General features: G+C 40.5%; 1 protein-coding gene across 2 annotated transcripts; it reads left to right on the plus strand.

The window, feature by feature from the left end:
- Positions 1–681: 681 nt before the first annotated feature.
- LOC116626730 (cytochrome b-c1 complex subunit 2, mitochondrial) lies at positions 682–25,364 on the plus strand. 2 transcript variants are annotated; one of them, XR_004298315.1, is made up of 15 exons: positions 682–824; positions 3,386–3,469; positions 3,567–3,716; positions 4,645–4,709; positions 6,600–6,656; positions 6,897–7,021; positions 9,045–9,142; positions 11,793–11,850; positions 14,572–14,667; positions 15,010–15,209; positions 16,832–16,912; positions 19,332–19,408; positions 23,142–23,295; positions 24,579–24,802; positions 25,230–25,364. XR_004298315.1 is itself a non-coding variant. In XM_032396193.1 (14 exons), exons 1-14 carry the CDS (start codon positions 792–794, stop codon positions 24,660–24,662), a joined length of 1,362 nt encoding a protein of 453 aa, XP_032252084.1. In that variant the 5' UTR covers positions 682–791; the 3' UTR covers positions 24,663–25,361. The 2 variants fall into 2 exon arrangements, 1 of the variants encoding a protein (XP_032252084.1); XM_032396193.1 differs by having other exon boundaries at positions 24,579–25,361.
- The last annotated feature ends 75 nt before the right edge of the window (positions 25,365–25,439 follow it).

The following is a 25,439-nucleotide window of genomic DNA, read 5'->3' on the forward strand; positions in this document are numbered from 1 at the left end:
AAAATGCAGCTTTCAGCTCAGAAGTACCCCCAACGCACACCCCTACTCTTCAAAACATTTTCCGTTTTCTCATACGAAAATTAAGTGTTTTCTACGTAGCCCCAGCCTAAGAATATATTTTTCATGAGAGCAGAGACTTTAGTTGTGAGGACTGCCTCGGTTTCAGGATTCATCCATTTGTGTCTCCCGCCTGTTCCGGGAGTCAGAGCAGCGAGTTCATCGGACAAGACCTCTACCCTCATAGAGCTAATGATCTAGCGAGGACTTTAGCAAGCAAGAAGCAGTCACGCCCGGCTTCGAAGCCCAAGTCTCGGCAAAAGCCAAAGACATAAAGAGGACTCTCGTTACGCGCTCGCTGTGCGGGAGCTCGAGAGCGGACGGGAGCCGAGAGACCGCGGGAGGAACCCGGAGAAAAGGGGCTGTCTCATTGGACAATCCGGATCGGGAGAATCCAAAGTGGCGGGGGTGGGTTGTGATGGGCTGTCCTAGAACTAGAGCAGGATTACAGAGTGGATATCCGGGCCAGGACGAGAATCCAAAAAGTGGTAACATAAGTAATCTTCTGAGTATTTACTTACAAAACTTTGCGTCCGCCTATACTGCGTCTTGGAGGAATTGGACTGGCCCAACCTCCTCCAGGGAGCAGTAGAGCGCGGTCCGCATAGAGAGTCCTCTCCACGTAGAAGGCGTGGGAAAGAGCGCGCGGGGGATGCTGGGAAACTCATCTCGTCAGCCACCATCTTGCTTTCCTTTAAGCCGGCCGTGACCGTGGATTAGAGCAAACTTGAGCCATGAAGCTGCTAAACAGAGCCGGGTCCTTCTCGGTGAGCACAGCCGGTGGGCATGGGGAAAGGTTGGGGAGCAGTTTGTCAGCAAGGTGATACGGACCGGAGGTGCTTGGTTTGGAGCTCCGGGGCCTTGGGCTTCCGTCTGCCCTTCAGCCGAACTCTGCGGGCCAAGTGGTCTGCAAGGTGGGTGGGTCGGGCATTGGAGGCCCAGCTCGTGCTACGCGCAGAAGAGACCTAACGCCGGAGAACCTGAAGAGAAAAGGCAAAGGGCTTGAGAGCGGAGGTGACGCGACTCGGTGGAGAGACCTCTGAAGGTCACTGCTGCATTTGCGTGCCCGAGGAGGAAACCGCGAGTCCTGGGGGGCAAGGGGCCGCCGTAGACCTAGCTCTCCACCCTCACCGTCAGCTCTGGCCTCTGCTTCTTAGTGTGTCACGGAGCATGTTTCCCCAACGGTTAAGTGGGCTTATGAGTAAAATCTTAAGGAAGAAATGAGCCTGTATAGTGCTTATCACTGTTCTAGAACTTATTACGGTGCCCTGGCAGGATGCCGTGTTTTTCTTCATGTCTTGTTAGAGAATTCTAGGAGCGGCTCTCGGTCAGTCCTCGGGAGCTGCTTAAGACTCCTCCTTCAAGCCCAAGCGAAACATAGCTGTCACTTGGGGAAAACTCCTCAAATGTCAGTGTGCTACCACTACGGAGTGGTAGTTATCAAGAGGGGAGGTGAGGAGCACTTAAAAATCTCAGCTTGGCCAGTTTTGCCCCCAGGGGATAGTTGGCAATATCTGAATACATTTTTGGTTGTAACAGCCTGTGGGGAGTGCAGCTGGCATCTAGAGTCCAGAGGTGCTGCTAAATATCCTACAGTGCACAAGCACATCCTCCCCACACACAACAAAAAATTACCTAGCCCGAAATGCCAACGGTATCTGGGTTACTAGGTAACTACTAACCTGCCAGACAGAGATGCAGAAGAACAGGGAATGGAGTTTCTCTGTGCCTAATGTTTAAATAGACATACTGTGGATTATACGAATGGTTGTAATTTAAATTATAATATAGCCTAAATTACCCTTACTGCCACACCTAGACAAACTAACGATTAACAACGCTGAGAGCAGCCTAGAGTGGCAAAAGACCCCCAAATCGCCTCCATTCTATCCATCCCAACTGTCTAGTAGATAAAAGAGCTCAGAGGTAACGGTTGGAGAGGACCGATGTAAACAAATTGCAGTAAACTTGAAAGCAGTGTTTCTAATTATATCCCTTATTTTACAAAAGAATAAATTTATACATATCTTGTTATTAAAATTATCTAGTAATTGACAATTATGAGGATAATTCTTTGCAGCTGATTTGAATGGGACAAATTATAGACAGTATATAATCAAAGTGTCACTATTTCTTGAGGTGAAAGCACCTAAATCTCCCTTGGCAATGGAACTATAGATTATTCATATTTGAACAGCTATGCTCACATATCTTAAAATTTTACTTTTTAGAAAATCAAAAGGCAGAATCACAAGTAGGGTTAGCTATACCACACCCAGCAAACAAAACTGATGTAAAACAAAGCTAATTGTATTTTATAGTTAAAAAGTACTAATAGCGAGTGAAAACTAGGAACCAACTCAGTATAGGACTGATGTTGAATATTTAACAAACAGCCCTTCAGGACATCACGGAGTCGGGGCATTGCGGCCTCTGATGGGAGTCCTCAGGAAACTCCAGCAGGATGTTCATTTGATTTTGGGACAACATCTCTTCTAATAACCTCATGAGCCTTAGAATGAATTCTATAGCATCGTATATCATTTACCCAAAAAACAATAAAGTTATGCATTTGGATCAATTATCCAGCCTTTAAGAGGACCCTTTTACCTTTCCAGTGGCTGCATATAATGAACTGAGAATCTGCTGTAGCTGAAGCTATTGTTAATCTCAGGATGATATAAATGTGTATTAGTCAAAGAAATAAAGCCCTTGGTTGTGTGGTCTTACTGTAGCGCCCAAGAGAGTGAAGATACTATGTGAAATATTGGGGTCTTGGAGGAATTGTCCTTGGTATACTTGGTCTTTTTTAAAGGTTACTAAAATGATTATGGAGATGAAGTCATTTCACTTGGGAGGTAGACTAAAATGAGACTGGGCAGATAAGGGAAATAGTAATGCTAATATCTAATAAAAGAGTATGGGTGTGGCAGTCCTACACTTTTTCAAAAAATTCCAAAGCAGGGGCGCCTGGGTGGCTCACATGGTTAAGCGTCTGCCTTTGACTCAGGTCAAAAAAAAAAAAAAAAATTCCAAAGCATTAGAGCCAGGAAGAGCCACCCGAAGCTTTAATAAGATAGTTAACAGGGAAAAGAAAAATACAGTGGTTCTTTACATTCTAAAAAAATGAAAATGTAGGATTAGGTATTCCTTCAGGCTCTACAAATCACACATAAATACGGAGATTTAAGAGTGGTTGGGAAATAATAAGTCCGCTAAATCGAACTTTGAAGATATATTATCACTGAACACCTGTTGCTTGGGCACACCAGAATACAGGACTCTCTTCTTGAGAGAAATGTGTGTAACCTGTCTTTTTTGTGTTTAGCGATTTTATTCCCTGAAAGTTGCTCCCAAAGTGAAAGCCACGGCCGGCCCTGCAGGACTGCCTTCACATCCCCAGGACCTTGAGGTCAGTCCCACTGAGTTACTCACTGGAACCCATACACTCCTTACTGTCTTTGGTAATAGAAAAGCATTGATCACATCTCACTTTATCTTCAATACAGTTTACCAAATTACCGAATGGCTTAGTGATCGCTTCTCTGGAGAACTATGCTCCTACATCAAGAATTGGTTTGTTCATTAAAGCAGGCAGTAGATATGAGGACTCCAACAACTTAGGAACCTCTCATTTGCTTCGTCTCGCATCCAGTTTGGTAAGCATCATTACTACCTCACTCTGTTCAGGACTGCTGTGGTATCTTTTTTTTTCCCCCCATTAAAAATAATGCATCATATTATTCGAAACACACAGAAGGATTTATGTAACATGTAGGTTATAAAGTATACAGTCAAATAAGCACCTCTGAATGTATCACTCAACATATTCGAACGTTATCATTAAAATCAATGTTACTTGTGTCTCCTTCCCTTCCCACCCTCTTCACCCCAGATTAACAACTATTCTAAAATGTTTGCTTTTTCTTCCCTTTTCTTTTGAAATAGTTTCAATAACAAATGCTGTTTTTCATATTAACAAAAACTATTTTATATTTATCCATATTTGTTTGTAGTTGTGGTCAATTCAGTGTTACTCTGGGATAATACTTCATTACATTCTTTTTTTTTTTCCCTTTTTTTAAAAATTAACATATAATTACTTGTTTCAGGGGTAAAGGTCTGTGATTCATCAGTCTTACACAATTCACAGCACTCACCATAGCACATACCCTCCCCATGTCCATCATCCAGCCACCCCATCCCGCCCTCCATTGAGATTAAGAGTCTCTTAATGGTTTGTCTCCCTCTCCGGTTTCGTCTTGTTTCATTTTTCCCTCCCTGCCCCTATGATCCTCTGCCTTGTTTCTCAGATTCCACTTATCAGTAAGATCATATGATAATTGTCTTTCTCTGATTGACTTATTTCGCTTAGGAATGCTATGGTATCTTGATCCTACAGAAAAGAAAAACTATTGTGTGTTTTTTGGCAAACTTCATTTTATAATTCTTAAACTAAAAAGGGATCCGCTGTTTAGGTAAAGTTCTTTTTGAATCTAATGACAATTAGTAGACATTTAGATTGTAATATTGTGTGATTGCAAACTTAGCATTAAAAAATTACTAAAAATACGGTTCTTTTTCCAGACTACAAAAGGAGCTTCATCTTTCAAGATAACCCGTGGAATCGAAGCAGTTGGTGGCAAATTAAGGTTTGTTAAAAATAAGTAGCAGGAAATAGTGAAAACACCAGAAAATAATCGATCATAAGGGAACTTACCAACACGATTAAGGATTTGTTAAACAGGCACAAGGAGGAGAAAGCTAACGAATTTAACTACATCAAAATGTAAAACGTTTTTATGCTTTAAAGTGAGTATTTAAGTAACTGGCAGTAAATGTTTGCAACATACATAACATGGAGAGGGTTATTTGGAAAAATAAAGAACTACAAATTAGGAGAAGACAAGCAAATAGAAAATGGATGGACAGGGCGCCTGGGTGGCTCAGTCAGTTAAGCATCTGCCTTCGGCTCAAGTCATGATCCCAGGGTCCTGGGATCGAGCCCTGCATCGAGCTCCCTGCTCCTCGGGAAGCCTGCTTCTCCCTCTCCCACTCCCCCTGCTTGTGTTCCCTCTCTCGCTGTGTCTCTCTCTGTCAAATAAATAAAATCTTTAAAAAAAAAAAAAAAGAAAATGGATGGACAAAGGATAGGAACAGGCTATTCCCAGAGGAAGAAGCCAGAAACACTGATCTCTACTTGTAATCACAATGTGATGCCATTACCCATCAGATTTATATATCGTGTTGGCAGTGTTAAGGAAGAGGGAGAATCTCTTCTACAATTAGTGGCATAAACTGATAAAACTACTTAGAAAAGAATCAAGGAAAATCTAGTAATATTGAAAAGGAGTGTATCTTGGGCGCCTGGGTGGCTCAGATGGTTAAGCGTCTGCCTTCGGCTCAGGTCATGATCCCAGGGTCCTGGGATCGAGTCCCACATCGGGCTCTCTGCTCAGCGGGGAGCCTGCTTCTCCCTCTGCCTCGCTCTCTCTCTCTTATAAATAAATAAATAAAATCTTTAAAAAAAAAAAAAGGAGTGTATCTTGCAACCTAAGTTTTTAATCCACATGCACAAAGATACTGTTTATTTTTGTAAAGACTGGAAATAATCTAAATGCCATCTTCAGGGAAATGGGATAAAGTATGATCTAGTGATGTGATGAGACTAGTGCACAGCAGTTAAGGGATTAACTAGATTATTCCAGTTAAATGTTTTGTGGAAAAATGAGATATTTTTAAGGTATGGGGCATTTACAATTTTTTTTTTAAAACAATAGTAGTGCTTACAATTTTGCTTGTCTCTAGAGTGGGAAGGAGGGAGTGAGGTTAGCCAAAGAAGGGTACAAAGAGATCTTCAGCTTTAATTGCCATTTTTCTTTAAAGATTTTATTTATTTATTTGAGAGAGAAAGAATGAGACAGCATGAGACGGGGGAGCGTCAGAGGGAGAAGCAGACTACCTGCTGAGCAGGGAGCCCTGTGGGGACTTGGTCCCGGAACTCCAGGATCATGACCTGAACCAAAGGCAGTTGCTTAACCAACTGGGCCACCCAGGCGTCCCTAATGCCATTTTTTTAAGTTGTGGTAAAATATACATAAAATATACTGCTTTAAGTGTACGGGTCTTTGGCGTGAATTTGGCATTAAGAAACTATCGCTACCATCCGTCTCCAGAATGTTTTTATGTAGCTATTAAACAGAAACTCCACCCCCTCACCCAGCAGCCCCCTGCAGTGACCATTCTACGGTCTATGATTTTGACTTCTCCAGGTTCCTCCTGAAAGTAGAATTACGGTATTTGTTCTTCCAAGACTGACTTACTTCACTTAGCATAATGTCTTCAAGGTGCATCCATGTGTAATATGTCAAGATTGCCTTCCTTGAAAATAGTTTCTTAAATATTTTATATTTTAGTTGATGAATATGTGTATTTTTATACTTCAAAATAATTTTTCCAAAGGAATTGGTTGATTTAACAAAGATATAAGGAAAGCTTATTCTTCTGATTAGATAATTCACTGTAATTTATTTCTGATGCAGTGTGACTTCAACCAGGGAAAACATGGCCTACACTGTGGAATGCCTGCGGGACCACGTGTAAGTACCTGCATGTGTTGAGGACACCTGCTTTTAAAGAAACACTTAGCTGCTCAGTTCTTGTCTTTTTTGATGTGGCATTGTGACCTCTGATTTTTGTTTTGGGTTCTTACTCACAAACTGTAGAACATTGTGTTTACCACAGGCCTAAAACTTAACATTGAGAAGATTACCTTTACGTAGCATGGACATTGGTTTTAAATTTTTGACTCGACACTCTCATCTTGATGTCTTCTGTAGTGATATTCTAATGGAGTTCCTGCTCAATGTCACCACAGCACCAGAATTCCGTCGTTGGGAAGTGGCTGCCCTTCAGTCTCAGCTAAGGATTGACAAAGCTGTGGCTTTTCAGAATCCACAGGCTCGTAAGTATATTTTCAGATCCCGTTCAGTTCTTTCTAAGATACTGGGTTTTTGAAGGGCACCTGGGTAGCGCGGTTGGTTAAACATCTGCCTTCGGCTCAGGTCATGATCCCAGAGTCCTGGGATCGAGCCCCACATCGGGCTCCCTGCTCAGCGCAGAGCCTGCTTCTCCCTCTCCCTCTGCTGCTCCCCCTGCTTGTGCTCTCACTCTCTCTCTGTCAAATAAATAAAATCTTTTTTTGTTTTTTTTTTTAAGATACTGGGTTTTTGAGAACATCAGTTTGTAGAGGGAAGAAATTGCCATTGAAATTTTTCTCTGCTTGGGTTTAAAACTGCCTTTTCCAAAAATTTGTCTAGTTTCTTAACTGTATTGTTCTTGTGTTTCTAAACATTCATATTGTTGATTATTTTTCATCTTTGATAGTATGTAAGTTAATTATAGAATCCCGGCTTCAGAATTTAGAGTACGGTGTTTCTTCAATAGTTCGCTTACACCAAACCCCGCAACAGTTCGTGGTCGCTGCTGGCATTACTGTTCAGCCACTCACCTTTGCTGGATCTTCCCAAAGCAAGCAATTTAATTTTTAAAAAAATAAGAACTTTTTAGGTGTTCGTACTTTGTGATTATATAATGTTCAATACATAATCTTGACAAGTATGACTAGCAAAACAGATTAGTAAACAAGCACCACTGACTTGGAAGTTCTGCAACTTCCGGTAGGAGCAGAAGTGTGCGGGTGGGCCCCTCGGGTCTAAACAGGTGACCAGCTGCAGGGGCCTGCATGGGGTGGGCCTCACTCGGAAAGCAAGCCTGTCAAGTGTCTGGAACAAAGTGAGAGTTTGGTCTATGTTAGCTAATATTATTTCACTGTGATACTTTGTTTTACAAAGGAGTATGATCTTCCTTACTCCGGACCTCCACCAAAGAAATAGATAGAATATTGTAGAAAAGATGACTTACCTACCAGCTGTGGCTTCTTCCCCGCTGTCAGCAATGAGGTTCCAGCCCTCATCCTTTCTGTGTGAACAGTTAACTGCCATCTCCCTGCTGCTATCTGCCCCCAAATCTGCATCTTCATCCTTTAAAGGCTGCTGCTTATCTGTGGGATAAAGTTCAACCTCTTCAACTTAGCATATATGTTAACTTTCACAGTCTGACCCCTGCCCACCTCCCTTGCCTCTTGCGCTACCTTCTTCCCCTCCCAGGCAGTTCCCCTTTGAATCCGTTGTCATGCTTCACGCCTTTGTCTGTTCTCTCTGCCTGAAATGCCACTCCCTAATCCTTCCCCTGGTAAACACCCATCCATCTTAAGACTCATTCCAGATTTTACTTCCGTTACCCCTTTCCAATTCCCACTGCCCTTCCCTTGCACCCCTGCTGCGCTTTTGATCTACTGCTGACATCACACCCATCATGCTTTATTTCACCATTTTCCCGCTCAACATTTTGAGGCCAGGCATTGTGTCTTACTCATCTATTTCCGGCACCTGACCGTTCCCGGCATAGGGAGATTGCCCAAGTAATGACAAAGGCACTGACTGAAGCAGGAAAGCAGGGACAGTGCCCGTGCTCCAGTGAGGATGACACTTGGACCCCCCGAAAGCTATTGATAGGACTTAACACTGGCACTTTCATATATCTTTTTAACCTGACAACTCCTCATTACGTAGAGAACATACGAGTAAAATAGAGGTAAATCACTTACCCAAGGTCACATGGTGCATTGGTGGCAGAACTATAACTAGATTCAGACTTGCTGAAACCCAGGCCATTATACTCTCCAGATGATACCAGGTAGATTAAAGTTAGAGAAGTGGTCAGGCGAGCCCTGGTGTGTAGAAGCTGCTGTCCTAATTTCTTACTTTTCTCAGCACATTCAGCTGGCCGACTTTTAAATTTCAAGCCCTCATAACACTTGAATGCCATAAGGTGACCAAAATTGTATATTCTAGTTGCTTTCTAGGTTCTAAAAACATTGTCTTATTTGAATTGTTTCCACAAATGCTTCTTTACTTATTTTACAGATGTCCTTGAAAATTTGCATGCTGCAGCTTACAGAAATGCCTTGGCTAATTCCCTGTATTGTCCTGATTATAGGATTGGAAAAGTGACACCAGATGAGGTACTGATAAAACACATTACATTTTAAAATGTGCTTGTTTTCACATTAAATTGAACATTTATCTGCCATTTCAGGTTTGTTTGTTAATTTTTTTTATCTTCAAATTTTAAAAATTCACCTGCTGGCCTTTTTTTTTTTTCTTTGAATCAGCTTGCCTTTTTAACTAAAATTCTATCTGAACAATTTTTACAGCTTTTAACTAAAGGAGGTTTTTATCATAAAAGAGACATGTTTATTTCAGAAAATCCAGAAAACAAGAAGAAGCAAAAAAGAAAACATCTCACATACCTAAAGGCACTGAATGTTAATGCCTGGGTATATTTTCCTCTAGACCTTTTTCTGTGTGTATTTATCTTTTTTAAACAGTATTTAAGTGTTAAATTTCATAATCTTTTGACCAAAAGTCTTCCTTTAACTCCTCAGTGTGCAGGTAGGAATGAACCCACGTCACCTCCCCAGCCGTCATCAGCCTGCGTACTAGCTCACGTCCCTCCTTCAGCACACGGGCCTTACTTTGCTGGCAATACAGATTGTCACATGTCCCAGCCATATATGTAACATAAAACTTCAGGTCCAAAACGTGAAACATTGAATGTCACAGTGTATCTCCTGCAAGTGTGGGTGCCTATATATAATCTTAATTTCCTATTCCTACCACCCTGCAAAAAATTATTTATCAGAAAACATTAAAAGAAAAATTGGCAACTATCAATACTTGGCAAAGTGTGTATATGACTCGGAAGTTAAGATTTTATTCTCATTTCATTTCTGGTTAGCCACTAGAGAAAACTGAACTGTATATCCTATCCCTTTCCTCTTTTATTTCCTGGTTAGAAACTATCCACTTACCAGTCAACAGTTTAATGCCTACCATTCATATGGCACTTTTAAAAAATTATAACTGATATCATCCAACCTAAACAGTGAAAATTTTTCATAAGACTAGCCTCCAGTGAGTTTTGAAATTTTTCAGAAATCGAAATCACCCATGTGAAGATACGTTATTGAGGTAGCTAAAAGAGTATACATAGCAAAATATTTATCCACAAGGATGTCTACTGTAGCATTGTTTATAATTATGAAAAATTAGACACAAGTTAAACATCCAACTTTAGGGGACTAGTTAAGTAACTTATTAAGTATCTGTGGAATGGAATACTATTCAACCATTTAAAAATATTGATACGGAAAAATTCCATAGCATATTGTCAAGTTAGAAAATTAATTTATGAATAGGATGTACCATAGGGTCTCAATTTTTAGAAAATAAAGGTGTGTGTGTGTGTATCCTGGACAGATACCAATATATTAACCATGGTTACCTCAAAGTTACTAGCATTTTTAAATGTGTCCTTAGTCTAAAGGAAATTCTAAAGAAATTGGTGCTAGAATACCTTGAGTGATGGCAGCATTCAGGAGGAAAAAAAAAAAAGAATGATTCCGTGGTGATTCCAAAGATGTAGGCACCGTTCACTTCAGGGCACAAATTCTGGTAACTGGATTCAGTCACGTTACCATCGCCTAATGATTCTCAACATTATGACCCATTCCCAAGGAACCATTTTTAGCCAATTTTTTCTAGCCTGACTCAAAATAAATTTTTAATATTACAGATACGCTGTCTGTTTATATACATGTATATATATTTGTGTTTTATACATAAAAGAAGTAAAATGTTTTTCTTGCCCCCAAGAGTCAATTTTCACTCCCTTGGGAGCAGCAGTGCTCCTGTTGAGAATAGGTTTGAGCCCTACTGTAGAATGTTAATAGTACTTTCTTACGATGTATATAAAGACGAAATCTGATGCCCATCTGCTAAAATCACATAATAAAAATCATAAGCTTAGTCTCATTTTTTTCAAATTCAAGCCAGTGTCGGGGCGCCTGGGTGGCTCAGTTGGTTAAGCATCTGCCTTCGGCTCAGGTCATGATCCCAGGGTTCTGGGATCGAGCCCCACGTCGGGCTCCCTGCTCGGTGGGGAGCCTGCTTCTCCCTCTCCTCCCTGCCTGTACTCTCTCACTGTCTCTCCTTCTCTCTCTCTCTCAAATGAATAAGTAAAATCTTTTAAAAAAAAAATTCAAGCCAGTGTATGCTCTAATTTTTTTCAGGCCGTTTTTTAGTTCCTTTTTTTCAATACAGCTTTATTGAGTTATAATTTACATGTCATACAGTTCACCTACTTAAAGTGTACAACTCCGGGGCACCTGGGTGGCTCAGTCGGTTAAGTGTCTGACTCTTGGTTTCAGCTCAGGTCATGATCTCGGGGTTATAAGATTGGGCCCCATGTCAGACTCCACACTGGGCATGGAGCCTGCTTGAGATTCTCTCTCTCCCTCCCCCCACTCATTGGCATGCTCTCACTCTCTCTCTCAAATAAATAAATAAAATCTTAAAAAAAAAAATAAAGTGCACAATTCAGTAGTTTTCACTATATTCACAGTCATGTAACCATTACCACGTTAAGTTCTAGTTCTTTTAATCAATAGTTTAAAAAATAAAAGCAATATAATTCAGCACTATGTAGTCTGTAGTTTACTATGGCAGCTTTTAAGCCTGAGTATTTATTTTCTGTTGACCTGCAGTTTCAATTTTTTACGGCTTTTTGTATTTATACCAATATAACCTCATAAATGTTCTTAACTTCCTCAGTTGCATTACTTTGTTCAGAACCATTTCACAAGTGCAAGAATGGCTTTGATTGGACTCGGTAAGTTGGGAATTGCTTTCATGTCAGTCTGTTTCTTTAAGAGTAGTCTTTTTAAGCTGTAATCATAAGAGCACAGGATTGAACCAAATTTGATAACTCAGTCCTCTGTTGATGTCAGACAAGCATTGTGTGATAGGATTTTAATTGGTAGGTTGTCTGGTTTTAGTAAGCAGAATCCAGCATTTAACTATGTAAACTACTGGCCTTGAGTTTATTACAGTATTTGAAAAATTATGATAAAGGGCAAATTTCTCTAAGCAAAATGCTTTTACAAGTTTTTTGTTTTAAAGAAGTATAATTTAATTGAAAATAGGCAAAGGGAGTGAACAACCAATTCATGGGGGAAATGTGTGTATATATGTGTGTGTAGCCAATTATTGTAAAAGATAGCCTTGCCTAATAGTTAAAATTTTAACCCATGAGATTGGCAAAAACTAAAAGATGGACACTGCCCAGTATTAACCAGGGTATGGAGAAATTAAGCACTCTCAAAAATTGTTGGTGAGAGTATAAACTGGTATATTTTTGGAGGTCTGTTTAAATATATTAAAATTTTAAATATTGATACATTAAACCCAGCGATTTTGTTTTTAAGGATTTATCATACAGAAACAGATGGTCAAGTTTACAAAATAGTTGCACAAAGATGATATTTGTGATACTGTTTTTTGGTTCATTTGTTTTGTAAATAACAGCATCATTGAGGTACAATTCAAATACCATAAAATCCACCTTTTTAAAGTATACAGTTCCATGAGTTTTATTATATTCAGAAGGTGCTATAACTGTTACCACTATCTAATTTCAGAACATTTTCATCATCCCCCCAAAAACCCTGTGTTCATTATAGCCACTCCTTATTCCACCACTCGTCTCCTTCCTGTCTCTCTATAGAGTTGACTCTGGACATTTCATAGAAATGGCATCCTACAATACGTGGCCTTTTATAGCTGACTTCTTTCACTTCACATAATGTTTTCAGAGTCCGTCCATATTGTAGCATGTGCCAATGTTCATTCCCTTTTCTGGCTGAAATACTCCATTACCACTCTTTGTTCATCTGTTCGTCACTATGGCATTTGAGTTGTTTTCAACTTTGGGCTATTGTAAATAAAAACAGTCGCGTGTTGGGCGCCTGGGTGGCTCAGTCGTTAAGCGTCTGCCTTCGGCTCAGGTCATGGTCCCAGGGTCCTGGGATCGAGTCCCGCATCGGGCTCCCTGCTCTGCGGAAGCCTGCTTCTCCCTCTCCCACTCCCCCTGCTTGTGTTCCTGCTCTCGCTATGTCTCTCTCTGTCAAAAAAATAAATAAAAAAATCTTTAAAAAAAAAAAAAAAAAAAAAACAGTCGCGTGTAAGTTTTAGTTAGAACCACCTGTTTTTCATTCTTCGGGGTATATTATTAGAAGTAAAATCGCCAGGACCTGTGGTAACTGTTGAACCATTTGTGGAACTGCCAGACTGTTGTCCGTGGCAGTTGAAGTGTTGACATCCTTCCCCCCCCCCCCCAGCCCCGACAGCACACAAGGGTTCCAGTATTTCCACTTTGTCACCAGCATTTACTACTATCTGTCTTTTCGATGGTGGCCATCCTAGTGTCTGTGAAATGGTATCTCATTCCATTTGTGTCTCCCTAATAACTCATCTTTTGTGCTTTTTGGGCATTTATATATCTTCTTTGGAGAAATGTCTATTCCAAGTTCTTTGCCCATTTTTGAATTGGGTTGGGGTTTTTTTTATTATTTTTGAGTTGTAAGAGTTTTTTATATATTTTGGATACTAAATCCTTATCAGATATATCATTTGCAAACATTTTTTCCCATTCTGTGGATCCATTTTACTCTCTTGAAAGTGTTCTTTACTCAGCCATCAAAAAGAATGAAATCTTGCCATTTGCAGCAATGTGGGTGGAACTAGAGCGTATTATGCTAAGTGAAATAAGTCAGTCAGAGAAAGACAGTTACCAAATGATTTCACTCATAGATGGAATTTAAGAAACAAAACAGATGAACGTAGGGAAAAGGAAGGAAAACTAAAATAAGACTAAATCAGAGAGGGAGACAAACCATAAGAGACTCTTTAACTGTAGGAAACAAACTTGAGGGTTACTGGAGGGGAAGTGGGTAGGGGGGTGGGGTAATTGGGTGATGGGCCTTAAGGAGGGCATGTGATATAATGAGCACTGGGTGTTATATGCAACTAATGAATCACTAAACTCTACCTCTGAAACTAATAATACACTATGTTAATTAATTGATTTTAAAATTTTTAAAAAAGTGTTATTTGCACAATGCAGTATTGTTTTAATAGCCAATGATTAATCAGGAAACATGCTAATGTCAATCAAGAAGGGACTGATTAAATGATAGTACATTCATATAATGGAATTCTTTATAGCCATTAAATGTTTGCCGTAGACCACTCACCTAGATAAAAATTACAAAAGACAAGTTAGAAACAATATGAATAGAATAACACCATTTTAAAAATAAAAGAAAATGAGGATAATAATACAAGTATAGAAAAAAGTTCTAGATGAATATGTATTAGTAAACTATAAGTGGAATCTCTGGGAGAGTAGCATTGTGGGGGGTGGACTCGTTTTCTTTACTGTTTATTTCTGTAATAATTTGTACAATCATATACTATTTTTAAAACAGTAGATATTTTGCAATTGTATTTTAAAAATTATGGTTCTAGCTTGGTTTTGTTTCTATTGAAATAGGTGTGAGTCACCCTGTTCTAAAGCAAGTTGCAGAACAGTTTCTCAACATGAGGGGTGGGCTTGGTTTACCTGGTGCAAAGGCCAAATATCGTGGAGGTAAGCATTTTGTTCTGTTAGGGCTGATTTATCAGAAGGACGTTCCCCATCAGAATAGTGTATTGGAGTAGGATAGGCCTGATTACTTACCACCAAACAGACTCAGTGTGGAAGGAAGGGATTAGATTGCTTGGGTGTTGTGTATTAAACATGTTGTGTGTGTGTGTGTGTGTGTGTGTGTGTGTGTGTGTTGTGGGGAGAGCAGGATAGTATGCTGGGAGCACCAGGCCACAGAAAACCTTAATCTTAGTGGGTTAATACTGTGTCGTAGAGAATGCAGAAGAATAAAGCCAGTGGTGACCGAGCCCCTTTCCTCCTCGCTCTCTCCTTACATGGCACCAGGTGAAATCCGAGAGCAGAATGGAGACAGTCTCGTTCATGCTGCTCTTGTAGCTGAAAGTGCTGCTGCAGGAGGTCCAGAAGCAAATGCATTTAGTGTTCTCCAGTATGTCCTGGGTGCTGGACCGCATGTCAAGAGGGGCAGCAATCCCACCAGCTCTCTGTATCAGGCTGTTGCCAAGGGAGTTCACCAGCCATTTGATGTGAGTCTGAATAGTCAACATCTCTCCTCTTGTTTGTAAAGGCTCAGTGTGTATGATGTAGTCCTGTTAATCTGCTCTTAAAATTTAAGGTGAACACAAAGAAAATCTTTGAAAAATTGAAGAGATAGCCAGGCTTGAGTTTAGTTCCTTAGGGCCTATCAGAAACGTCCTTTTTTTTCAGTTATATAATATAGAAAGAAGGAAATGCTTAAAAAATCAGAAATTCATCCTTCAGGGCCCTTCAGAATAAAGTTTTAGATATTAAACATTTTCCTAGATTCTAATTAGTCTTTTTTTCTAGATTTTCTTCTGTCCTCTTGTGTTCTTGCGGTTATTTCATGAATTTCACTGCTCTTCCTGTTTTCCAACCAAATGTACAGCATGTACACTGAGAAACTGTTTACACACCCATCCCTCCAGTTTGAGATTAAGTTAAAAAAGAAAAATGAAGGGCGCCTCAATCGATTCAGCGTCTGCCTTAGGCTCAGGTCTTGATAACCAGAGTCCTGGGATCGAGTCCCACATCAGGCTAGCCTGCTTCTCCCTCTCCCGCTCCCCCTGCTTGTGGGAGAGGGAGAAGCAGGCTTCCCACTGAGCAGGGAGCCCGATGCGGTGCTCGCTCCCAGGACCCCGAGATCATGACCTGAGCCGAAGGCAGTCGCTCAACCAACTGAGCCACCCAGGCGCCCCTAAATAAATAAAATCTTAAAAAAAAAAGAAAGAAATTCCTACTTCAGCATTTGGCCAGAAATTTGAGGTATGAACAGGATAGTCTCAAAATTGTAATTAAACTTCAAATCATTAAAGAACATTTCTTCTTATGCTTTATATGGGCCAAGCCAGTGGTTCTCAAATTTTAACATGCATAAGAATCACATGGAATTATTTTTTTAAATGCGGCTTTCCAGATTGCATCTACAGGGATCTGAGTGAGTAAATCTGTTACATGAACTTGAAAGTCGGTATTTTTAATAACACTCAGGTGGTCTTTTTGTAAATTGCCCACATAAACACTGGGAAACAGGACACTGACATTCGTGTTCCCCTTAGGGAGCTTAACACTCTGCCCAGACTGCAGACAGCAATACCCCCGTTACCCTGAGGCTGAACTTGCAGCTACCTTGGGTATCTGAATAATGTCCACTAAGCAGACATTTTTCCCCAACCCTTTGACTTTAGTGTATAGGAGAAGTGTAAGTGAATTGGCCAAAAAGAAGTCACCAGCACTAGTGGAGGGAAGACGGCAGGTTTGTGTGACACCAAAGCCCAGTCTGTACCACTCAGCCATACGGCAGCTGTGATCAGTGAACAGTGATGATACTGTTCACAAATTAGTGTTTACAGTAACCTTTACTCATCAAAGGTTAGAAAATACCCAGCAAAAAGTAAAGCAAGCAGTCTGTTCTAGGGAGATTTAAGTGAAAAAAGTTAAAACCATTATGGTTTTGAAAGAAGTAACCTGTGTCCAAAACACTGCAGTCCTTGACAGAACTGGTTACGTGAAATATTAATTCATCTCTTTTACTTGTATCGTGAAGGTCCCCAAGTTTTTGTCTATTTGGGAAATTGTGCCCTGTTTTCCCTGGTAAAATGACATACGGTAAAATTTCATTGTATTTCAGGTTTCCGCTTTTAACGCCTGTTATTCGGATTCTGGACTCTTTGGGATTTACACCATCTCACAGGCTGCCACAGCTGGAGATGTAAGTTGCAAACTCACCAATTCTCACAAGTATTTTTCCTCCATTAACATGTTTTTAGTAAAAAATGGGGAGTGTTTGAAGGCCATGACTTATCAGAGCTCTGTATAGTGTGATACCATTACCATGTGTCTGCTGTGCAAGGAATTTAAAAATGTATACTCGTGCTTCCAGGAAAGAGGGAAGAAGTGTCTCCTTGGTATTTTGGTTCTGTTTGGACGGGTGGCATTGAGTTGTCTCTCTGGGACATCTAAATTGAGAACTCCGGTGATGTCAAGGCCAACATGGATCTTTCAGAGTCCTCAGCACAGAGATTGTGTTGAAGTCAGGGTTGTGTGTGAAAGACTGTAGGAGGAGAAGACTGAAGCCCGAGCTCTGGGGAGTGCCGCCAAGTGACTAAGGAAAATGGCCCAGAAAACAAGAAGAGAAACTGGTATTTTTAAGAGGCCAGGAAAGAGAGAATGGTTAACACCATTTTGATCCACTCTGGATTACCATCCATTTAGTTACCAGAGAGCCCTGCTAGTTATAGCAAACCAGGACATCACTGGTAACATCAGTTTTCACCAGAGTATTGGTAGTGAGCTAAAATTTATAGTGTTAAGGAGTGAATGAGAAGAACGAAATGTGAGGTTGGCATAGGCAGGTGGAGCTCAGACTTGCTGGGGAGGTGGGTGATAGTTTTAGGAGAGTTTACACTGAGAGATTAAGTTGGGAGAGAATACATACTGAAGAGAAAGAAAGATTGGAGCAGATATAGGATATTATAAATGGATCAGGTCTGAAAAATCGTGAGCAGGTGGGATGCAGAGTACAAGTGGACATTTTAGCCTTGGACACAAAGGCTGCTGTGGGAAAGATGTGGATACAGTACATCCCCAGTCAGGGAGGAGGCTGTCCTGTCTTGAGAGTAAGAGAAGGTAGGAGAGTTGAAAGAAAATAATGAAATTTGGGACAAATGAAGGGCTAGATACACACAGAATGGGCATTGACAGCCATGTAGGTGTCTCCTGGAGGTGAGAGACCACAAATTCATACGACAGTCACGTACGACACTTCCTACACATACTGTCACGTATTACAATCACTTCATAGTTTTTTTTCAGTAGTAGTTTTTTTTTTAAGCAGTAGGGATTTTTTTTTTTTAAAGATTTTATTTATTTATTTGAGAGAGAGAATGAGATAGAGAGAGCATGAGAGGAGGGAGGGTCAGAGGAAGAAGCAGACTCCCTGCCGAGCAGGGAGCCCAATGCGGGACTCGATCCTGGGACTCCAGGATCATGACCTGAGCCGAAGGCAGTCGCTTAACCAACTGAGCCACCCAGGCGCCCCTTCAGTAGTATTTCTAACGGAGTAATGAAAGGGGCAGGTCGTAGGTTCCATCCAAGGTTAGAAGCCTACGAAGTGGGCAAGTCAGAAGTATGGGCAAATGGCAAGGGAGTGGGACACACTGACGAGAGTGACTGAAGGAGTGATTCGCGGATCTTGGCCAGACAGAGAAGTGAAGCCAAGGGACTCGATGGATTGAAAGTAGACAAATCAAGGAACTAAAGATCTTGATAAAGTGGAACAAGGATAGTGTGATTAAAGACTTAGGCCAGGGGTCTTGGAATTGAGGATTTCACAGAAAGGGCAAATTTAGGTTATGTCCAAGTCGGGTGTGGCTGTCGAAATGGGTAGCTAAAATGCAGGGGAAATGAAGGTCCTAGAATGGTGATTAGGGTTAGATCAGTGACCCAGGATGGTGCCAAGGTTGGGATGGAGAAAATCATGGACCGGGTTTATGAACATATTTATCCAACACATATTTCCCAAACACCCACCCACATCACTGGAATGTGATTCCTGCTTGACCCCTGCATCCCAGGCATGGACAAGCTTCACAGATCGGCTGTGTGTGAATTACTGCTTTCTTCTTAATGAATAGTAAGGGATAGCAGTATTAATTGCATGACGCTTTGGGGAAATTTAGAGGTATTTATTCTTTACAGGCAATTAGAAATCCCTGTTTGCTTTTCCTAAACCAGCCTGGCATTCTCTGTGCTCTGCCACTTACTTTTCTAAAAAGCCTGGCTACAGGCAACCCTCTTGGATCCCCTCCCTCTTCGGGAGCTTTGTACTACCACTCAATAATAAACTTTGCTATCGCTCAATAAACCTTGGTTTGCTGCCCACCATAAATAAGTAAATAGATAGATCAGATAGCTTGGCTACTTGGCCACTACAGATTGTACAAACAGCTGCTTTCTGGAACACTGGAAGAATAAGGAGCGCATAGTGGCAAGAGTTCCAAATGGACACTGTGCTTTTCTCTGGAACCGACCTTCCATCTTGTGTGTTTGCCTCAGTAGAGGAGCATCTGATTGCTTCAGGAGCCTCTGGCACTGATCAGAAATGACCAGCTGTCTCTTGTTTGTCCTAGGTTATCAAGGCTGCCTATAACCAAGTGAAAACAATTGCTCAAGGAAACCTTTCCAATGCAGATGTCCAAGCTGCCAAGTAAGTTACAGTATTAACTGTGTGTTTTGTGTTTCAACTATTTGAAAGTTGTATTTTTTGTTGTAACATATACCCAAAAGGATTGAAAGGTACAGGGGCGCCTGTTTGGCTCAGTCGTTAAGCGTCTGCCTTTGGCTGAGGTCATGATCCCAGGGTCCTGGGATCGAGTCCCGCATCGGGCTCCCTGCTCGGTGGGAAGCCTGCCTCTCCCTCTCCCACTCCCCCTGCTTGTGTTCCTCCTGCTCTATCTCTCTTTCTGTCAAATAAATAAATTTTAAAAATCTTTAAAAAAAACCAAACACACCATATTATAACATTTAAAAAAAAAAAGGATTGAAAGGTACAGAAAAGTATTTAAAAGGAAAGGGAAACACATCCTGCCACCTAAAGATATAATTGTTAATATCTTGCTTATTTCCTTGACCATTTTATGCATTTTAAACATATTTGTTAACTATTATTATATATACTTATATCCTATTTAATAGCGTGTTTATTGTAGAAATTTGAAAATAAGAAACACACAAAAAATAAAAAATGATCTCTCATTCCTTACCAATGATTCCTCTTTTTTTAACATTATAATGATGTTTCCGTTTACTCAGATTACTAAAAATGTGTTATAAATAGTATTAACTGGTGTATCAAAATACACTTGTTGGACATTTCCTACAGTTGGAAATTATAAACTATAAAAGCTATTTTCGGTCTTAAAACATTTTTGTATTTCATATTACTTTCTTGGTATAGATTCCCAACTGAGTCAGGAGTTATAATAAATATCACAAAAGTCTGTTCAAATATATGTGTTTATATTTTTATTTTTATATTTCGAAGTCCCAATGTAAAAAGGTTGTACCAGTTTAGAATCACAGCACCAGTATATGAGAGTGCCTGTTCTGCCATAACCATTGGCCATTTCTTTTTTTCACCTCTTTACTGATGTGATAGACCAAAAAAAGATACACTAGTCGTCCCCCCCCCCGCCCCCGTGCCTTATCCATGGTTACCTGCAGTCAGCCATGGTCTGAAAGCAGATGATCTTCCTCCTGACTTACTGTCGAAGGTCATCAGTAGCTGAACACTATGTCAGCACGACTGCATCACTCACCTCACTTCATCTCATCATGTAGGCATTTGATCATCTCACATCATCACAAGAAAGGTGAGTATAGGACACTAAGTTATTTTTAAATGAGAGAGACCATATTCACATAACTTTTATTACAGCATATTGTTACAGTTGTTCTATTTTATTAGTAGTTATTGTTAATATCTCACTGTACCTAATTTATAAATTAACTATAGGTATGTTAGGAAAAACATAGTATATATATGGTTTGGTACTAACCATGGCTTCAGGCATCCACTGGGGGTCTTGGAAGGTATCCCCCGTGGATAAAGGGGGACCACTATATCTGATTGAAAGATTGAAGTACTTGTCTCCTATTTGGCGATTTTTTAAATTTCCACTGTTCTCACTGGGAGTGCCAGCAACACCTCTCACTCAGTAGTTTGGAGAGTCTAACAAAAGAGACACACTTTGGACCGAGCTGGAAATCAGCTTGCATTTTCATAAAGCAGTTTAAAACACTGAAATTTGACTCCATCCATTCAGGACAGTTCAAAATGTGAATCGTGAAACTCAACACTGTCTTCCTAATTGTTTAGTATTGCCCACAGAGGAAGTATGACGGGGCAAATTATGACTCAGAAGGGAACAGCTTCCTGGTCATTTCAGATTGTTCCCATTAGCATCATTACTTCTGTTACACTGAACACACTAAAAATTGCCTCTCTTAAATAAGTACAGTACAGTTTATTAAATATTATGTACATGGAACCAAGGATTGGTTAATAGGATGCAGTTCTAGATGATTGCACCACAAACAAAACATGATGAGAATAAATTGAAACACTGGATTTACTTAAGAAAAATCGGTTTCAAATCTAATTTATTTAAGAAAATATATTTTCTTAAGCGTAGCACAGTTTTTATAAGGTACGGCAACATGTAGAAAATGGAATTTCAGTTATTAATATCAAGATATGTTTGTTTTCTGCCATTTTGATGGAGTTGATACTTTTTCTTGTAAGATTCTTATTAGTCTTCCTGTAGTGAAAGAAAGAGCATGGTGTCATTGCTGAAGGGACAAACTAATAATCTCTTGGTAAAGTTTATTGTAGGTAAAAAAAAGTTTTTTAAGTTTTTATTTAAATTCCAGTTAGTTAACATACAGTGTAATATTAGTTTCAGGAGTACAATATAGTGAGTCAACACTTCCATATATCACCCTGTGCTCATCACAGCAAGTGCCCTCCTTAATCCCCATCACCTGTTTCACCCATCCTCCCACCCACCTCCCCTCTGGTAACCATCCGTTTGTTGCCTAGAGTGAAGAGGTAAAATCTGTAAACTCTTTGGGGCCCCTGAGTGGCTCAGTCAGTTAAGTGTCCAACTCTTGGTTTCGGCTCAGGTCATGATCTCAGGGTCGTGAGATCAAGCCCTGCATTGGGCTCCGTGCTGGGTGTAGGGCCTGCTTGAGACTCCCTCTCTCCTTCTTCTTCTGCCCCCCTCCCTCTCTTGGGGGAAAAAAAAAAAAAGAGGTAAAATTTTTTTTTTTTTAAAGATTTATTTATTTGAGAGAGCGAGAATGAGAGAGAGAGAGAGCACATGAGAGGGGGGAGGGTTAGAGGGAGAGGCAGGCTCCCTGCCGAGCAGGGAGCCCGATGCGGGACTCGATCCAGGGACTCCAGGATCATGACCTGAGCCGAAGGCAGTCGCTTAACCAACTGAGCCACCCAGGTGCCCGGTAAAATTTTTTTTTAATTAAACTGACAGTGTGGTAAAATTGCTGCATTAAATTGTGATTATGTGTAAATGGAACTCTTGCTACAGAGTGCCAAACAAGGATAGTTTGAGAGTTAAATTATTCAAGAGAGAATTATGAATTGGATTTTTATTTCAAATTCATGCTTTGTGCCCATATTTAAGCTGCACAGACTGTAAGACCTCTTCTGTCCTGGGAGCCTGGGTGGCTCAGTCAGTTAAGTGTCTCTTCAGCTCGGGTCATGCTCCCAGGGTCCTGGGATCGAGTCCCGTATCAGGCTCCCCTGCTTCTCCCTCTGTCTGCCTTCCCCCTGCTTGTGCGCTCTCTCTCTCTCTCTCTGACAAATAAATAAGTAAATCTTTAAAAAAAAAAAAGACCTCTACTGTCCTTCCCCACCTGTCTTCTCAGTCACTCCCCACCCTCTTTGAGACCAAGCTCCTTGTAGAAATGGGCCTGGGGGGTTGCTGGTAGATAGAGAATCAGCACACAATATTCCACTAAGTGGACAGTGCCTGAAGACCCCACATAGGTGTTCTGCTTTAATAGAAATGCCTAAAATCATCACCAGAAAAGTATTTGGAGGAAGAGTTACTTCACTAATCAAAACTTCACATTAAAATAGTCTTAAGTTCTAGTCTAAAATCAAAAGGCAGTCTGTTGGGTTTCCAGTATAATCTCATATTGACAGCTTTCTAAATAATCACATAATCACATAATTGATGAACTGAAGACAGAATGGAGGCCTTTAGCCCTGTAAGATTTCCAAAACTGTTCATTTGTGTATTTACTAAAACATGTTTGTGTTTGAAAACATACTTTATTTGGTTTGAGAACATACTTTCAAATTGCCTTGCTCTTATAAAACTGGCTTCTGCCTTAGTTACATACCTTTTACTGGACAGGAACAAGCTGAAAGCTGGCTACCTAATGTCAGTGGAGTCTTCTGAGGGGTTCCTGGATGAAGTCGGGTCCCAGGCGCTGGGTGCGGGATCGTACACACCGCCAGCCACCGTCCTTCAGCAGATAGACTCCGTTGCTGATGCCGATATTGTAAACGTGAGTGAATGAAAACTTCTGATTTTACATCAAATAATTTGACCTTAATGATCCAGTCTCAGAAGGAATGCACAAGGTCCCTTGGGCTGTATATGTCCCAATCCTGCGGTTTGGTGGCTGTCTGCCTGATGCGGAGGCGGGAGGGCTCCTTCCCGTCGAGTCTGCAGATGGCTTCCTGGTCAGCTCCGTGTGTGTGTCTTCCTCATTCAGCTAAAGTCTCAGTAGATCAAACCATTTAAAATTCTGAGAGGTGATTTTCATGTGATTCTCCTCCCAAGAAATAAACTCTGTCATGCCAGTCCTGCACGGGATATCCATTCATCTCAGCCCAAGACATTCTTCCTGCTATTGCTATTCTTTTTTCACATACATTGTGAGATTCAGCTGTTTTGAGGGCAAGGACAACGTCTTACACCTTTTTGTATTCCCTATTGTACCTAACAAATACATGAACTACAGAATAAATCCAAAATCAGTGGGTTTTCCCAGTTCTTTCTATATTAAAAATGTCGACTCCTCTTGCAGCATAGAGGTCTCAGCCGTCTTCTCAACAACCGCTCTACCTTATGTAGGGACAGTGGGGTTAGAAAAAAGAAACAGGTTATTTTATTTTAAAGCAGTAACCTTGACTCGATTTCAGTTGGCCCCTAAGTTCATCATTTTCATACTCTTCCAAATGGCTCTCCTCCTCTTGTATACAACCGTTACGTGAGTCCCGGCCCCAGCTGCCTCTAGCACTGTGTCCCCATGAAAAAGCTGGCTTCAGAGAACATGGGGGCTGCTACTCGTGGCAGGACACCTAAACGACCAGCCTCTGGTCTTCAAATAGTGGCATAAAGAACACAGCGAGAGAAAGTGTGACTTTTATGTTAACAGTTGGGGTATTTTTATTGACTCCAGACTATTTGCCGTTATAAAACAGAAACCGCAAAGTACTGCCTGGCCTGAGGCCGCCTCTGCCCTATTTTGCAATGTTGGTGAGGTTTTCCCTATCCCCCTTTTTAACAGCTACCCTCAAATCTGGAGCACCACACTTGCTCTGTCACACGTAGGAGGGAACATTCAGAGGAACACCTGAGCTTACTTTCTTACAGCATCACAAATGAAAATAATGCTCAGCACTCTCCTGTAGTTAATTACACAAGAGCCTCTTAGTACAGGGTTGCTGGCTCAGGATGCCCTGTCCCATTCGCTCTTGAAACAACAGAGTAAATAAGTTTGTCTGCTGGATAATACATTCTCTTATCTCTGTTAATTTTTTTCTTTTTTTGTTTTACTTAAAGGCTGCAAAGAAGTTTGTTTCTGGCCGGAAGTCAATGGCAGCAAGTGGAAATCTGAGCCATACGCCTTTTGTTGATGAGTTGTAATACTGAAACACATCCTGCAGGGAAGAGCTGAACATGTTCTCAACCCAGAGCGGCAAACCCATGAAAGTCAAATATCTCTAATAGAACATTCATCTCTTTTTTTTTTCAATGAGGTGAAGTGTCTTAACACGTAAATACAGGTAATTATCCCCAGCTGACTGAAAGTCAATAAAACATTCTGTTTAAATGTTTTTCTTGCATCTTTGCAATTGGTTAATCAAGTATTTATTATATGCTGAGGTCTTTTAGATGCTGTAAAGGAGAACAGGAATACAATAATAGAGTCCAGAAGCATCAGAAACTATTAAGATAATTATTGATGGCTTTTAAAGATAAAACCAGTTTAAAAATCTGTCCTTTTGAGTCAGAATAATTTAATAGTCTGGGTTTTACCCCCTTTTCTGTCTTTCTTGCAATAGAGTTATTTCTGAAAAATATAAATTCCCTATTAGTCATATCCTGTATTCCCACTGCCTCATTTTATGTCAGATTTATCTTCACTGTATGACAGTTTTGTCTTTTTCCTCATCTCCCTCACCCTCATCTGTTTTCTGTTCTGTTTCTTAGGGCTGAAAAGGGGGAAAAAATGTTACACGTGAACAACCAGCCAGAAAAATATGTCTCTTATTTATTTTAAGTAGGGCATCTGAAATTTGCAAAACAAGAGAAACTAAGTAAATAAAAATGTGGTACTTACCTTAAGAAGTGAAATTCTCTCTATGTTCATACATTCTGATCCTGGGTTCCTCCACTGCATTTTGTAAAAGATGAGACATT

The sequence above is a fragment of the Phoca vitulina genome, unplaced genomic scaffold, assembly GCF_004348235.1.
Source record: "Phoca vitulina isolate PV1807 unplaced genomic scaffold, GSC_HSeal_1.0 scaffold90, whole genome shotgun sequence".
NCBI classification, from domain to species: Eukaryota; Metazoa; Chordata; class Mammalia; order Carnivora; family Phocidae; genus Phoca; species Phoca vitulina.

Excerpts from the sequence above, each read along its gene's own strand:
- LOC116626730 (XM_032396193.1), top strand. The coding sequence starts at position 792 with ATGAAGCTGCTAAACAGAGCCGGGTCCTTCTCG. Across the intron at positions 3,717-4,644 it reads TTCGTCTCGCATCCAGTTTG|ACTACAAAAGGAGCTTCATC; the intron begins GTAAGCATCATT and ends TTCTTTTTCCAG. Across the intron at positions 9,143-11,792 it reads GAAAAGTGACACCAGATGAG|TTGCATTACTTTGTTCAGAA; the intron begins GTACTGATAAAA and ends TAACTTCCTCAG.